The sequence below is a fragment of the Carcharodon carcharias genome, chromosome 14 (assembly GCF_017639515.1).
Source record: "Carcharodon carcharias isolate sCarCar2 chromosome 14, sCarCar2.pri, whole genome shotgun sequence".
NCBI lineage: Eukaryota > Metazoa > Chordata > Chondrichthyes > Lamniformes > Lamnidae > Carcharodon > Carcharodon carcharias.
The window spans coordinates 117,168,914-117,185,430 of NC_054480.1; the positions used below are offsets into that span (position 1 = coordinate 117,168,914).

The 16,517-nt window shown below is 44.0% G+C and overlaps 1 protein-coding gene across 1 annotated transcript in view; it reads right to left on the reverse strand.

Moving 5' to 3' along the window:
- Positions 1-4,475: 4,475 nt before the first annotated feature.
- Positions 4,476-16,517, reverse strand: part of fbn2b (fibrillin 2b) — a 207,746-nt gene continuing 195,704 nt past the window's right edge. Inside the window, exons 60-65 of the mRNA XM_041205515.1 lie at positions 12,943-13,059; positions 12,129-12,257; positions 10,391-10,510; positions 9,264-9,495; positions 6,849-7,020; positions 4,476-5,794 (exon numbers count right to left, since the gene is read on the reverse strand). Coding sequence (XP_041061449.1) covers positions 5,420-5,794; positions 6,849-7,020; positions 9,264-9,495; positions 10,391-10,510; positions 12,129-12,257; positions 12,943-13,059 — 1,145 coding nt within the window. The 3' untranslated portion in view covers positions 4,476-5,419. The remainder of the gene's footprint in view (positions 5,795-6,848; positions 7,021-9,263; positions 9,496-10,390; positions 10,511-12,128; positions 12,258-12,942; positions 13,060-16,517) is intronic.

Below are 16,517 nucleotides of genomic sequence, written 5' to 3' on the forward strand. Positions count from 1 at the left end.
AGGTTAAACATGTAAATCTTTTAACATAGCACCTTTATGAAACAGTAACTTGCCTGCACTGTGTAATCTCCATGTAGAATCATTGAAAGAGGATAAGACAAACCCAATTGTTTAATGTACAGTTGAAGAAAGCACAATGGGGGACAGTGGGTTGGAGGATGAATAATTCTTCTGGTCGCTGTGTGTCACAATGCAATAAATGTGAGGATGTCCTCAACTTGCAGTATTAAACTCAATTACATTTAAAGTTTTTATTTCAATTCTGCCCCACGCACGTGACCAGAGGAAATCTTCCTACGCAATCTTTTGAATGCAAATTGAAATAAAAAAGCTAACAAGCATTGTAATCCTTATCGTAGCCACTAAAGAAAAGAGCCAGTACTTGCAAGATGGGCCAAATTGCCTTCTTCTGTTTCTAATTCTAAGAAAGCAGATGCATTTTAACATGGAACCACTGCATTACAAGCTACCTGAAAGATACACCATTGAGGGATTTACACCCAGTCAGGACATTGCTTTGATTCAGATCATTAAAAATAAAAACTATTAAGAGGTGTACTTTAAAAAAAAAACTCTTCAGAAACAGTAAACATGTTGCAAAGCTGCAAGAGTACAATCCACTGGGACTTGTACTGGCCCTTTCAAAAAAAAATTAGAAAGTCTGAATATTTTTGGTTTACTTGCTGTTATTTGGAACAAAGACAGGAGGAAGGTAATTAAAGCAGATTGTTTTCTAACCCTGAATCTGTGTGGGTAATTGGTTGGGTGTTGGGTGGAATGCACACCCTTAGAATCTTTACCAGTGTGAGCTGGCTCCAGATCCCTGCTTGTGTCTCAATCCTTCATAGTTAATGTTATTTATCAAATATGGAGAGAGAAAAAAGGACCCACCTCTGGTTCCCCCATTCAACAGAACATGAGGATACGGGGCTGATAAAGAATAATTTTTCTGCATGAGTTGCTTTGCAGGAAAGTTGCACATGATTTACAAAACCAGCTGGGTTATTTCTATCATCTACAGTAGTTAATCCAGGGTTCATGGCCAGAATTTTTCCCTCTTCGGGCGGGCTCAGTGGGAGTGGGTGGGGGCGGGCGGGAAGCTGCCCGCCATCTTCTCCGCACCACGGGCGGACCAATTAAGGCTCGCCATGCGTGGATTGTGAGCGGCAGCGCTGAGTGCTACCTGTGCGGTGGGGGGAGGAGGGAGAGCCGGGCCTCGCATGCTGTTCGTGCATGTGCGCGAAAGATTGCTTCAATCTCCCTGAGGCACGGAACTGCCTCAGGGAGATTGAAGTCTTTTTAAAGAAATTAATAAATACAATAAAAATGTAATGAAACATGTCCCCTCATGTGACTGTCACATGAGATGGGATATGTTTTTATTTGTAAAATAAAGATTTTATTTAATTTGTATTAGCTTTAGGAAACCTCATCCTGCTTGTGGATGAGGTTTCTTAAAAAATGTGAAGGCCGTTTGGCCTTTTTGCTTGCCCGCCAACCATTAGTTTGGATGGGCAGTGTAAATTTCAACTTAATTAGCTCGTTAATGGCCTTAATAGGCCTTTCAATTGTCGGCGGGTGCGCAGCCAACTCTGGTGTGTGGCCACCGAGTGAAATATCGCGTGAGTGCGCGATGATGTCGGGACACATGCCCGATGTCATCGTGCATCATATTAAACCCATGCGTATCAGGCACGCACCCACACGCTGAACATAAAATTCTGGCCCACATCTCGCACAGCATTTTGTGTGAAAACTGAAGCACTGAGAACCAATTTTATCTCCCATCTTCCACTAGTGTCAGGACGCACCTAATTTCATAGATAATAGGGCCATAATTGCCCCGGAGTGGCAAACAGTGTTGGATTGCCACTCCGTGACCAATTACTTGCTCCAAATTTCTTGCGTGCCTGTCTCGTTCGACCTACCGACTCAGGCCAGGCGAGATCCAGGCAGCGCAGCTGACTCCAAGGCGCAGCATCGCGGTCCAGCTCAGTCAGATTGAAGGAGGACAAGCCCCCACCCACCCCTTTTTACAGCACTAGCTGCCGTAAACCAGGTAAGTTTCCGGTTGAAATTGCCAGATCAGGGAGAAGGTAAGTGGATAGGGTTTGTGAGGGTTGATGGCATCAGAGGGGGATGGGATGGTCGGACATCACGGGGAGGTGTTGGACATGGGGAAGGTGAGGAGGGGTCGGACATGAGGGGTGTGGGTGGTGTCAGAGGTTAGGAGGAGGGTCCAATCGGGAGACGGGTAGGCCTGCAGGGGTTAGGTGTCCAGTTGGGTTGGGTGGAGGGGGGTGAGGTGGTACTGCGGGGTGGGGGAAGAGTCAGTATTGTGGGGGGATTGAGTCGGGTCGGGTTGGGTTGGGGGGATTCCCATGGGGAGTTGGGTGGGTGAGGAATACATTGTGGAGGCAGGAAGTAGGGTGGTGGTGGGGTGGAAGACCCCTGGGGTGTTGGGGGTATGGGAGGAGTCCCATGGGTGTGGGGGAGAGACACGGTCTGTCTTTACAATAGTTACCCAGAAGTTACAGGAGGTTTTAATTCTTCTAACTTTTTCTGAGTAACTATTTGTGTAACACAGACGGAACCATCTGAAGTTTGTGATTTAAATCGCATTTTCGGATGGTTCCCAGAGTAGGTTTGCACAGCAATTGCCAAGAGGTATTTTGCACTTCTGTGCAATTGCCATGCAAACACTGACCTTTGAAATTTCAAGAGGGGATCCCCAGTGCATCTTTGGGGTACCTTCCCAATATGACCTAGAGAGCTCGGAAGTTACAGCCAAATATTCCATGTGCTTCTCACTGTCCGATAAGGGACAATCCTTTTGGCCCTCGAAGAGGACCAACCCTGTAATAGTCAGGGTAACCCAGTGCAGGGGACAATCCTGTCATGTTGGACATCATGATAAGGGGTCAATCCTGACACCATTAGGCACCAGGATAAGGGCCCAATCCTGTCACTGTTGGGCATCAGGATACGGAGCCAATCTTGCCACTGTTTTGTCGGGGTTTGGGAGCTCACTTGTGAGCCAGTTTTCCCAAGCTTCCAATAAAACAATTCCACATACTTAAATTTAAAACAAAATTGTTTAGTCTTGTGTGAAAATCATTTGCTCCCATACATTGCACAGAGTTGTTGGGCTCTCCACTGAGGTCTCAGGTGAGATGGCTGCATCCCAAACTGGAATGTAAAATCTACAATTAGGATTATGCCTTTATCCCAGGGTTTGCGGGAAAGACCAAATGTCACTGGAGCAGCAAGACCAGCTGGTTCCAGCTAGGCATTCCTAAGCCAAACTTCCATAGTACACCTGGGGCAGAATTTTTAGGTCGGCGTGTGGGTGCGATTGGCAGTTCCGGGAGCGGTCAGGGAACAGACCACCAACCGCGATCGGCTCCTGACCGTGATTCCACACCGGCTGCCCAATTAACAGGCAGCCAGCGAGAAACGTGCACTGAAATGCTCAGCGCTGCCAGCCTGGGGGCAGGAAGAGGTCAGGCGCTGACATAAGCGGGGGAGTGTGGAATGAAAGCTCCCTGAAGGCAGGGAGCTGCCTCAGGTTGCTGAAGAATTTAAAACCAATAAATAAAGATTTTAAAATCCGGAAAAAAATGTCCACGCATCAGAATCAGTCAATGGAACATACATATACACACACATTATGAAAATTATGTCCATACGTTTTAATTTTTAAAAATTTAATAATGGAAAACTCATCCCGCCCTTGGATGAGGTTTCATCAAAAATGCAAAGTCTGCCTGTCAGACTTGCCTGTCCGCCAACCAAAAGGTTGGACGGACCACGAAAAATTGGGGACAATTGGAACTTTAATGGGCTTAATTGCCCTCTTAATTGTTGCCGGACATGATTCCGACTTCTGTGCACGCACGCTGGCCGAAATATCACGAGAGCACAGGATGATGTCAGGACGCTTGCCCAACGTCATCATGCGCTATTTTACGCTCGAGTTGTTTGGGTGTGTGCCCGCACGCGGAGCTAAAAGTTCTGCCCCTGGAGTTTAATCCAATTGGCGCAGTCCAGAGAGAGCCTCAACTGTCTGAGATCCATACAGAATATTCACCTAGAGTTACCGATACCAACTAGCAAACCAGTACATGGATAGGATTCCTGAATCAGTTAGTTGTGGCAATTTCTGAAGATTCCTTTCATTGCTGATGGTGTTTATAGGACGGGAGTTTCTCACTTGTTTCAACCAAAAAGTGGATAGTGTTAAATACTGAGAGAAGGATGATGGGATCTAGTGCATTGCTTGCTCAACAAGTGCTTCCATGAATAGTTGAATAAACTCCTGCAGTAACACACACGCAGTTGCTCTTAACCCCTGACAATGCAGTGATCTATAATTATTAATCCCAACTCACAAACATAATAATCACCAGCAGTTCCCTGCACAATGGGTTTGCTATTGTCTTTTTACCTTATTAAGGAAGAAGAACATGCTTTAAAGAAAATGTTGTATTTCATTGTCTTGTGACACCTACCTGCTGTTCTAAACTGAGTTATAAGGAATTGAGCTGGTAGTGGCTCACTCCCTGCCTGTTTTCATACTGACCTCAGGCCAGATTGCACATTAAGTTAATTGACCAAAGATCTTGATTACAAAATGGCAGCTAAGGCTCTCTCTCCTAAGGTCAACATTTTTGCAACTGATTTGCTTTGGATAGAGATTCTGGTTAAACAAGTGGTTCCAAAGTCGGAATTGAATGATTCAGGAAAATGCCAATTATACAAACTGGATTTCCCCAGAGCTCAACAGCACTCAGATCAGAACACTTAATGGCAAGGCAGCCCTCAGAGTAGAATGGGCCAGACCCTGAAAAAGGGCCATTTAAGTGACTAAAAAAAATTCAGATTCTCTCATTTCCATTATTCTATTTTTCAATCTATTTACCAATGACATTATTTATTGATTTGATCCCAAAATGTAATTTATTCCTCTCTCTAAATACAAAGCAAATTCCTCCATCTCTGACTCAATTGCATTCAATCCTTCAAACCCATTAATACCCTTGTCCTCACTGACTCTCCATTCCCAATTTATTTTGCTCCAATATGGTTAAAACTTTCATTATACACCTTCCATTTTAGATCACTGCACTACAAAATAAAACTGGTCGAGCACATGAAATTTCCAACCTTTAAAAATTAATTAGTCCTTCTCAATTGGTGTCCAATCATCTGCTGTATGTGCGAAAACTATGACACACTCCAGAAGATGCTGTTCAATCCCCAGTACATAGTCTGCATGAAAAGGACTGTTGTGTAAGGACTTTGTTGAGCTGACACAGTCCACTATCCCATCATCAAGTTTAGTGTTGAGAGGTTGGTGCTGTGGTGCTATTTAAAATGGCGGGGGCCTTTTCCCACCAAGGGTGACAAGACAAGAACATTAAAGAAGATGAATTTGAAGCTTCATTCGGAGAGCCTCGCCGATATCACCCACGAGGTAGTCAACGTCATTCTCATCTTCCAGCTTCAGGAGATCCTCCTTCCTGTACAGGGGCACACTGGAAATCTCCAGTGCATACTTTCCTCGTATGGCCTTTTTGCGGCTTAGATGGAGGTAACTGAGTCCATTTTTCTGGTGAATTCGGAAGAAGCTGGCTTCATTCCCACTGGAAATGATGTAACGCACATGGTTTTCCAGAGGCTCGATGGCTGGAAGGAATTCCATAATATGATCGTGGATTCCCACGTCTGAGATATTCACATTCAATGGGATTGGTGTGTCAATGTCCAAACTAGCCAGACTAATCTTGTGATCCTATTATGAGAAGAACATTAGCTCAACAAATCTGTTTTTGGGGACTGCTGTTGACATTTTCACGAAATTGTTAGTAATGATAACCTGTCTGGTTAAAAAACTTGTTGCATTTTGATAGATCAAATACCTTCTCTTCATATCCACAAGCATTAGAAGCTCACTTTCTAACCATATTGCTCAACCCTATCCACCAATTTCCCCATTATATATCTCATCACTTTTCTCTTCAAAGGGATATCTGGTGGTCTATTCTTCCCATTGACATTGAATATCCTACCTTAGGAATTTTTCTCACTACACAAATATCCTTTGAGTAAATAAGTTACCCTGATTTCCCTTCTTACTCCTAGTTCCTGATTTTTAAGTGGTGTTCCCTGGGATTTGAACCATTCATCATGATTAAAATGTGCAGGATTACAGGGAAAAGGCAAGAGATTGGCACTAAGTTAAAATGCTCAGAGAGCCGGTGCAGACACGATGGGCCAGATGGCCTCCTTCTACACCGTAACAATTCTGTGATTCTGAATTTTCTAAATTCCCTTCGAATTAATGAAAATTTCAATGAAAGTATTCTGAAATCTCCTTTCCAAAGAAAGTAAGAGCAGCTTTTTTAATCTTCTTTCCTAATTTTAGTTGCTGATTTCCCGTATAATTCTGCCCCAACTAATGGAAGTTGATTGACTTGGGAATCCGATAGTTGGAAGTTCACTACCGGAATCACCAGAGGTGAGACAATAAACCGGGGGCTTTGTCTGCCTGCTAGCTAGACATTAAAAGATCCCATGGTACTATTTGAAGAATAGCGAGGAAATCTCAGTTCAGGCCAATATGCCTCTTCAAACAACAGCACCAAAAATTTGATTAATGAGCCGATAATCTCATTTGCTCTTTTGGGGATCTTGCTAGGCACAAGAATGGCTGCTGGATTTACCTACAAAACAGTGATAGCAATTCACAATAGACCAATTTGTGTGAAATGCTGTGATGTTATTAAGACACACAATATATAAACACACACCATTCATTTTTGGTTCTGAGCACTTCCTGAAATTACCTCATGAGATTCAGTGTCATTTGTGCTTCTCCGGTGCCTGCCTCTCTTGGGATAGCCATTGATCTTGCATTCATAACATGTCTCAGGGGACAGCACATTCTCCGCATCCTCCTCTTCCTCCTCCACAGGTAGGTATTGACCATTCCCGAACCCCATTCCTGATATACAGTGCCTGAACAGGGAATCAACAGCAGCCCAGACACAAAAACAAAACCATTTAGCACAAATTCTACTCATACCAATTACAATAATTGTATTTTGTAGTATTTTGGATATATCATTCTAAACTTGTCATGTAAACCTCTCCTCATCAAGATGCATGCTGGGGTACAGTTTGGTGGGACATGGTCACCCTTTCATCGCTCTGGTGCCTTTTCCATTATAACATCCGCAATTTAAATTCAGGCTCTCTGCTATTGTCTGTAATATTCTGGGTTTTTTTCTACGACCATAATCACAGAAGATGTTATTTGAGAATTTGAACAAGGAATTTCAGGAGAGAAGTACATGGAGCAGGAGACAATTACAGGCATGAGGACCTGAGAGGAAAGGGGCATTGGAAAGCATAGATGCACATTTGTGGAACAACGTACGGATGGTGGTTTTGAAGGGATGAGGGATAGTCTCTAAGAAAAGGGAATTACTGACTATGTCAGCTATTATGGGGTCAGAATGGGGAGTAGATTGAGGGGAGAGATGAAATGAACTTTGAGAAGGAAGAGGTGAGATAAGAGAGAAATTGCAAATTGCCAGTGCTTTACATGAAAGGCAATTTATTCATGCAGGTTGTTCCTGTTGTTGAAGGTGTAAATAAATGATGTTGTGGAAAGTTCCACTTTACATGTAACACCCTCAAAGAAGTCAGAGGTTTGTCAGACAAAATCTTCTCGTTCCTAATCAAGGTGTTTTATTAGATTATGCATAATAGATAATTAGTCTACCTCCTCCAACCAACTCTGCACTGGTTTCCATTATTTTACCAATATAGATTTTAGGTCAACAGTAAAAACTTGCATTTATACAGTACCTTTAACATTGTAAAGTATCACAATGCACTTCACTACAGTGTAATCAGTCAAAAAATTATTGACAACAATTCAAAGGAGGAGACATTAGAAAGGGGATCGAGTGCTTTGTTTTAAGGAGCATCTTATAGATGGAGAGAGAACTAGAGAGGTTTAGGGAAGGAATTATAGAAGTTATGGTTTGGATGACTAATCTGCCTATAATTATTTTGTGCAGTCTTGTTGTCCTCTTTAAACATAGACATTCTGTTTGCTGCTTCCAATCATCTGTGCCTAATAATTTCTACTTAATGTTACCCAATGCTCTGCATCCAGCCTATACCTCAGCACCCTCAATGCAGGAGATGTGCCATTTGGCCAGAACTTGTATAACTTGCTATGCCATATATGTCCTCGTACCCTGACCATCATCTGAATTTTGTTAGGACCAGGTGGGGAGGAAGATGGGGCTCCTGCACAATGACATTCAGATAGAGTCATATACAAAAAATGAGACATGTTTAAATTGGCCTCACTCATCAAATACTCCCATAAAGGAATTCACAAACCCTCTCTGGTCAGTGATGGAATCAACTTGAGACTCTCCCTGTGGTGCCTCCTACTAATTATAAAAAGGGTGTTGGTGCTGGATGGAGAGCGGGATTAATGTACATGCAGTCATGGACAGGACAGTGCTAAAAGCATTAAGGGGAAACGCAGACTAGGTGACCGCTTTGCGGAACACCTTTGTTCAGTCCATGACTCTGACCTTCCTGTCACTTGGCATTTCAATTTACCATCTTGCTGTCATGCTTACATTTCTGTCCTTGGCCTGCTAAAATGTTCCATTGAAGTCCAATGCAAACTGGAGGAACAGTACCTCATCTTCTAATTAGGTACTTTATAGCCTCCTGGACTCAGCATTGAGTTCAACAACTGCAGACCATGAACTCTGTCCTCCATTTTGAAATTTTTCTTTCCCCCAGTCTGTATCTTGTTCTCACGCTTTTGCTTTTGTACAGCGCTGACCTCTTCCTCTACTATTAACACATTCTGCTATTTTGCTTTCAGACAGTGCTGACCTTTATTCTGCCATTTATTCTGACATCTTTGCCATTTAATCCCTCCTGCCTTCCAACCTATCCCTGAACTTCTATTTTGCTCCACCTGCCCCTCCCCCCTTGTCAACAGCATAGAACCCATCACATTCCTACCTCTCAGAAGAAGACTCATATTGGGCTTGAAAACTAATTCTGTTTCTCTCTCCACAGATGCTGCCAGACCTGCTGAGTTTTTCCAGCATTTTCTGTTTTTAACTCACCCACTCAGTTTGCTTTCCTTCCTTTTCCTGTTACATCTGAATCCACAGCACATCCTCTCACCCCAAGTAAATTGTTGACCCGTTACTTACCCTTGGCCCACTCTGAAGTATCCCCCAGGGCAGCCACAGAGATAGCCACCGTCTGTGTTGGAGCAGCCGTAAGAGCAGGGGTTTCCGGAGGCTGAGCACTCATTCACATCCTGACATCCCCCGGAGTACTGGTCAAAATCAAACCCAGACGGACAGAGACATTTGTAGCTGCCCAGAGTGTTATAACAGGAGGCGGCTCCACAGGCAGTGGGATTGCTGCACTCATTCTCATCTGTAAAACAGTCAAAGAGAGATTAGTGGGACACTATTCTCTCCTTGCTTCCCTGGAGGTACTGACAGTCACTGGATATCGTTCAACAGGCATAGCCATCTTCTAGCTTCTACTTCATTTGTGACCATTCTTGGCGTATTGACCTAGACAGCCAGCCAACCTATAATAGTACCCTATTCAATCATGGAGAAAGGTGTATCATGGTTCAGCCTGCACTCGTGCAATGATCACCTGTGTAGTTTTTCAAGCAAGGGTTATTAGATAATGATCAGGAGTTGGAATCTCAATGGAACCACCCTCCTCCCTAGCCCAGTGTCAGGAAGATATAATAATGTCCATAATGTTATTGGAATTTACTGTAAAATAGAGTCTGCGTCTGTGTCTATGGGCAGAATATGGGCCTGCATAAAATGATAGCGCGGACCCTATCACAAATGACGATTGGGTCCGTGCCCGCCTGCACCTGCTACGCAACCAGAAAATTCAGGCCCCCCCGGCAACCAGAAAATTCAGCCCACTATGTAAATAAAGTTTTTACACACTTAGAAACTAGTGTCGTCCCTGCATTGCTCTGAAGTAAATAAAATACATAAAATATACAACACTCCCACTCTACATGACGCTCTGAGGCTGAAGGGGCAGGGAACTAACCTGCTTATCTCAGGCATTACCTCACTCCATTCCAGCAAGATTAATGAGTCACTGTTTGGGCATAAATCCAAAGATACCAATGCATTACAGTGCTGCCAAAAAATTGACAATTGGGTGCCGCTAACTACATCATTATACCAACCTATAATATTGACAGGTTAAAATGAAGTTGCCCTGACTCCCTCAGTTTCAATAACACTGAAGTTGCCTTCATCTCCTTAGTCCCAAGAGCTCTAATACTTGCCCACACACTGGTTCCACTGGTAGTGTTGCATGTAGCCTTGAGGGCAGCTGCATCTGTATCCACCCAACATGTTCTGGCAGCCGTGCTGGCAGCGGTGGTTCCCATCGCACTCATCAATATCTGTGGGTTGGAGAGGAAAGAAAACAAACTGAATTGGTGAGATGTCATGTGGGATCTGACACTGAGCCAGGTTGAAACAGAGCTGCATCTGGATCTGCAGTTACTTACAAGGACTGCCAATGCAGTCCCAGGACCCTTTGAAACTTAAAGAATGGGGACGGGAGCTTGAGCCAGAAACCCATTCAATATTAAATGGTCAAGAATGGTGTTTAACCCAAGTGACATTTCAAAATAGGAGCAACTGGCTTCAACAGGTTGTCTCACATAACAATCATCATATTACTTTGATTTACAGATTAGAAAAAGATTCATGAAAATGACTCCTTGGTATTAATGTGTATCTAATAGTCCTTTAATTGTCCTTTAAACAATATAATTTGAATACAAGCATTTGAATCTGGCTTTTCTAAGTTTGGAATAGTTTGTGGCTAGTAAACTGCCAACGATTTTGGCTGTAATTTTGGCATGAATTAATGAATGGGAGGAAGTTGGGTAAGAACCTCATGTAACCATCCACTTGTGGTAAATTCTGACAGAATTGGGGAGACGTTGATGAACTGGTGGGACGGAACTGGACTTTGGGGACAGGATCAGGATGAGGATAGAAGGGTGTAAGGCCAACCCACCACCCTTTCAGTGGCAAAATGGGGATTCCAGAACTTCCAGGCATGAAAATATACCCAAGGCATAGAAACACACAAAAAAATATTAATTTCAGGATATGCTTTGTAAATAAGTTATTCAAGTTAAAACAACAGTGTAGAAATACTTAAAACGACAAAGAGTGTAGAAATACTTCACTCAAGAAAAGCAATGTAAAGGGACAATTAAGGCACCAAGGGGACTGTTAACAGTATATCTCTGTGTGGACTTTAAACTGACCCCAGTTTGGGTTTGACCAAAAATGCTGACTTTCTGCCTTTGAATCTACCAGCAGCAGACTACAAATTTTGATTCTTGAAGTTAAGGTTTTCACATTTTCTTCTCTTATAGGGCTAAAGGAAAATTGGAATGCTCTTTCAAAGATCTGGAAAAGGCATGATGGGCTGAATGGCCTCTTTCTTTGCTGTACCATTCTATGATTCGATTCATGCTGTTGATTTGTGTCACTGCATCCTTGGCCAGGTGTAAGGATAAGCCCATTGTTTTCAGGATCTCAGGAGCCTTGGGAGACTCCTCCCATCCTGTGGTGAAAAATAAAGCTTTCTCAAAAAAGATAGAAACTAGAATACAATTACTCCATTCTGCCTGGCAGCTACCCCAAGACCCCAGTACCCACACCTCCCCCCACCCCCATTCTCTCTGCCAGTTCCCTCAGGAATCTACACCCTACATTATCCCTGCCATTTAATTCAGGGATGGCGATCCCAGACTACCCCCATCAATGATCGTGGGCACCTCAACCCCTCACTCACCCATTACCCAACATTAACTCATTGAGATGCCCTTTACTTTACAAGCCTCAAAGGGTGAGGCAGAGAAATGTGCCACCCATTTAAATATTAACTGTGGATCAAGGACAGGGATGACTCCATTATTAGACTTTTTCCTCATGACCTCTGATATAAAGTACTTCCTGTCTGGCGTACTGTCCTATGAACACTTCCACTCTTTGTACCTTCACAGTTGAAACCAGTGCCGTCCAATGAGAATCCTTTCTGGCAATCACAGCTGAAGCTTCCTGGTGTATTCTGGCATGTGCCCTTTGAACCACAGATTGTGGACTGACCCATGCATTCATTATTATCTGTTAACAAGAGAAAGATTAAGTTCCTTTACTAAAGCGTCTCCCTGAGTGACTTCAAATTACGTCATGACGGTTGTGTGGGGGGTGTCAGAAACTAAGCCAAGCTCAACTCTGTCCTCAACCACAGTCCACACACACATGTATTTCCAGTAGAGGTCAATAGATAGTGATTAGGAGCAGATACCATGATTAATATTTTCCTAAAGGTACTGAGACCAACTGTAGCATGTCTATTGTAGTCCAAGTTTGGATCAGCTAACTTGGAACAGCTTGGTAAACTTACCCAGGATTTTCCTGATCTGTGTGAGTCTCTGTGTCACACTGGGCAGTGAACTTACTCACCCAACACACAGTGGGCAGTGAACTTACTCACCCAACACACAGTGGGTAGTGAATTTACCCATTCAACATACACTTGGCAGGGCCTTTATGCACTCAATCAACATAGAAGTCCACTCTCTTTATTGGGGCAACCACATTCTGAACCAGAATTTTTGGTGGTGTCAATGGTTTAATAGCCATGGACTGTTTTAGGTGGAATGGCTCAGAACTGCTCTGAGCTGATCCAACTGGGCAAATAAGAGAAAGCTCTGAACAATTCTAACTGACTCAAACAGGGATCAATCCAGATTTGGAAATGATTGGAGAATAATAGGGTCTCTTGCAACTGTTCACATTGACTCACCTATGCACGACGTGTGGTGTTGTGTGAAACCAGGTGGACACTTGCATGCGAAGGATCCAATCGTGTTAACACACAGGAACTGACAGTTGTGCTGTTTTGTTGAACATTCATCAAGGTCTATGGAGGAAGCAAAGGAAAAAAGTAGGAATAACTCTAGGGGAAGTGAAATAGAAATGATTCCAGGGGGATGAGAAATGGGAATAACCTGGGTGGATGTGAAATAGTAATATTTCTGGCAAGCGGTATATGGGGGAGAGGTTGTAAAGGGGAGTGAAAAGTAGCACATTTCCTAAATAAGCATTGTGCAGCATCTGTCCTAGGATGAGTTTCAATGCGTTAGTTCTTCAATACTAATGGTCCAGCTCTGGATTCAGGCAACTGCTGGACTTTGTTGATCAAACTTTTTAAAATAATAAAAGGTATAGATGAGGTTGAGCATGCTACTTAACATAGGCAATTGAGCCAAGGACTAGAGGGCACAAGTACAAAACTCTCAAGCCTTGGACAAGGGTACTGATTAGAAAGTCAATTTTTCCCCTACAGGATAATGAAAGTGGAACAGATTGCTGGAGAAGGGAGCTGATTCAGGTCAGTATTAATGGGAGCTCCATCGAAAACTTTTGAGAAACTGAACTGAACTTGAGATCAATATTAACAAAGTGTTTGGTTTGCTTGTCATGACAAAATGGGAGAACAAATTTATTATTCCCTAACATAGGGGGTTTACAGATTTGGGAGAGGAGAGAGAAGCTTACAGTGGAATAAAAAGACATGGCCTGAATTTTTCGCTCGTCGGGCATGCGTGATCGGTGGGCCTGGAAGCAGATGGGAAAAGGGTCCCCGACTGGCCCCCAACTGTGATTTCATGCTGGCTGGCCAACTAATGACCAGTTAGCATGAAAAGTGCACTGAGAAAGGCTCAGCACTGCTGGTGGGGGCGGGAGGAGGGCTGGTGCTGGTGTCACTGTGGGTGTTGGTAAGACAGCTGCCTCAGGGAGCTGCAGACCTCCACAGAACAAACGAAGCAACAAAAATGCTGCAAAATATGTCCATTCAGCACAATGAAGCACCAGAAAGCATACCTCATTACAAATCAGTCCCCAGATATCTCTTTCTTATTTCCCCACGGAGATTTCATCCTGCCCTGGATCGAAGTTTGAGCAAAGATGTAAAGGCCGCCCGGCCAATTGGCCCATCCGGCAACTGTAAAAATGGACGGGCCATGAAAAATCTCTTTCAATTGCCTCCATAATAACTTAATTGCGGCTTAATTATTGGCGGGTGTGCTTCCGACTGCCACGCGCGCGCCCGCCGAGCGAAATATCGCGCAAGTGCACAATGACATCGGGATGCTTGCCCAACATCACCTCACACTATTTCACAGCCAGACAGATCAGGTGCCCACCAGCCCGTGCGACATAAAATTCTGGTCATGGACTCAAGGGGCATTGAGGGGCAGCAGATGGAGCAGGGCTCAGGAGCTCTGGACAGAGCGGGGTCCATGGGCACAGAATGAAATGAGGTTAAAGGGGTCTGATGAAGCAGGGTTGAGGGGCTCGGAATGGAGCTGGGTCAAAGGGCTCTCTCTGGGCAGAATGGAATTGGCAGGCCCCAGGTAGAGTGAGACCAAGGGGCTGTTTTTCCTCCCCCTGATTGTTTAATCAGACAGTGCACTGCTGCTTCGCAGATGAACACAAATGGACTTACGTGGTTTGGCTTTCACCCTGGAGTGAAAGCAGCCGTGGAATGGGCGAGAATCTGTTCACTGTCTGCTACACCTGCAGCAACACAATTCCTGTCTCCTTTGGGGCCTCCAACAACACTAATGCTCCTTGCTGTCCCAATATAATAGAACAACAGTGGTAGGAAATTGATAGTAAGGGGAACAGACGGGTGTTTCTGTGGCCATAGATGTGACTCCAGGATCATGTGTTGCCTTCATGGTGCCAGGGTCAAAGATGTCACTGAATGGCTGCAGGGCATTCTAAAGGGGGAGGGCAAACAGAGATCGTGGTACATATTGGTACCAACAACATAGGTAGAAAGAGGGATGAGGTCCTGCAAGCAGAATTTAGGGAGCTAGGAAACAGATTAAAAAAGAGGACCTCAAAGGTAGGGTTACTCTGGATTACTTCTGGTGCCACGTGCTAGTGAATATAGAAATAGGAGGTTTGTCCAAATGAATGCGTGGCTGGAGAGATGGTGCAGGAGGGAGGGCTTTAGATTTCTGGGACATTGGGACCATTTCTGGGGGCGGTGGGACCTGTACAAGGTGGACGGGTTGCACCTGAACCGAAATGGGACCAACATCCTTGTGGGGAGATTTGCAAGTGCTGTTGGGGAGGGCTTAAACTAACTTGGCAGGGGGATGGGATCTTGAGAGGAGGTTCAGCAAGGGGAGATGCACAGCCAAGATTAGAAGAGAGAGCAAGTGAGTCTGGAAGGCATAGAAATTATAGGCCCTTTAAGGCACAAGGGAGTTTGGCAAGGTTGGATGGTATTTATTTTAATGCAAGGAATCTGATGAATAAGGCCGATGAGTTGAGGGCACAAATTAACGCATGAAAGTAGGTGTCATTGCTGTCAAGGAGGTAAAAGAGGAGGGGGTATCGCAATATTGAGCAAGGAATCAATTACAGTGGTAAGGAGGGATGACACCTTAGAAGGCTCCTCAAATGAAGCCATATGGGTAGAACTGAAAAACAAAAAAGGAACAATAACATTGCTGGGAGTGTACTATAGGCCCTCAAACAGTCAGAGAGAAATACATGAGCAGATATGTGGGCAAATTTCAGGGAAGTGTAAAATAATAGGGTAGTAATAGTGGGGGATTTCAACTTCCCTAATATTAACTGGGTTAGTCATAGTGCAATAGGTTTAGAGGGAGCGGAAGGATGTTCTTGCTATAGAGGGAGTGCAGTGAAGGTTTACCAGGCTGATTCCTGGGATGGTGGGACTGACGTATGAGGAGAGATTGAGTCGATTAGGATTATATTCGCTGGAGTTCAGAAGAATGAGGGGGGATCTCATAGAAACCCATAAAATTCTAATTAGGACTAGACAGGGTAGATGCAGGAAGGATGTTTCCAGTGGTAGGGGAGTCCAGAACCAGGGGTCACAGTCTGAGGATATGGGATAGACCTTTTAGGACTGAGATGAGGAGAAATTTCTTCACCCAGAGAATGGTGAGCCTATGGAATTTGCTACCACAGAAAGTAGTTGAGGCCAAAACATTGTATATTTTCAAGGAGTTAGATATAGCTCTTGGGGCGAAAGGGATCAAAGGATATGGGGAGAAAACAGGAGCAGGCTATTGAGTTGGATGATCAGCCATGATCATAATGAATGGCAGAGCAGGCTCGAAGGGCCAAATGGCCTACTCCGGCTCCTATTTTCTATGTTTCTATGTAAAGTGGCAATCTGTGTGAGGAGCAGGAAGATGTAGGTGAGGTTTTAAATGAGTACTTTGCATCTGTATTCACTATAGAGAAGGGCAATGTAGATATAGAAATCAGGGAAGGGGACTGTGAGATACTTGAACAAATTAGCATTGAGAGGGAGGAAGTATTAATGGT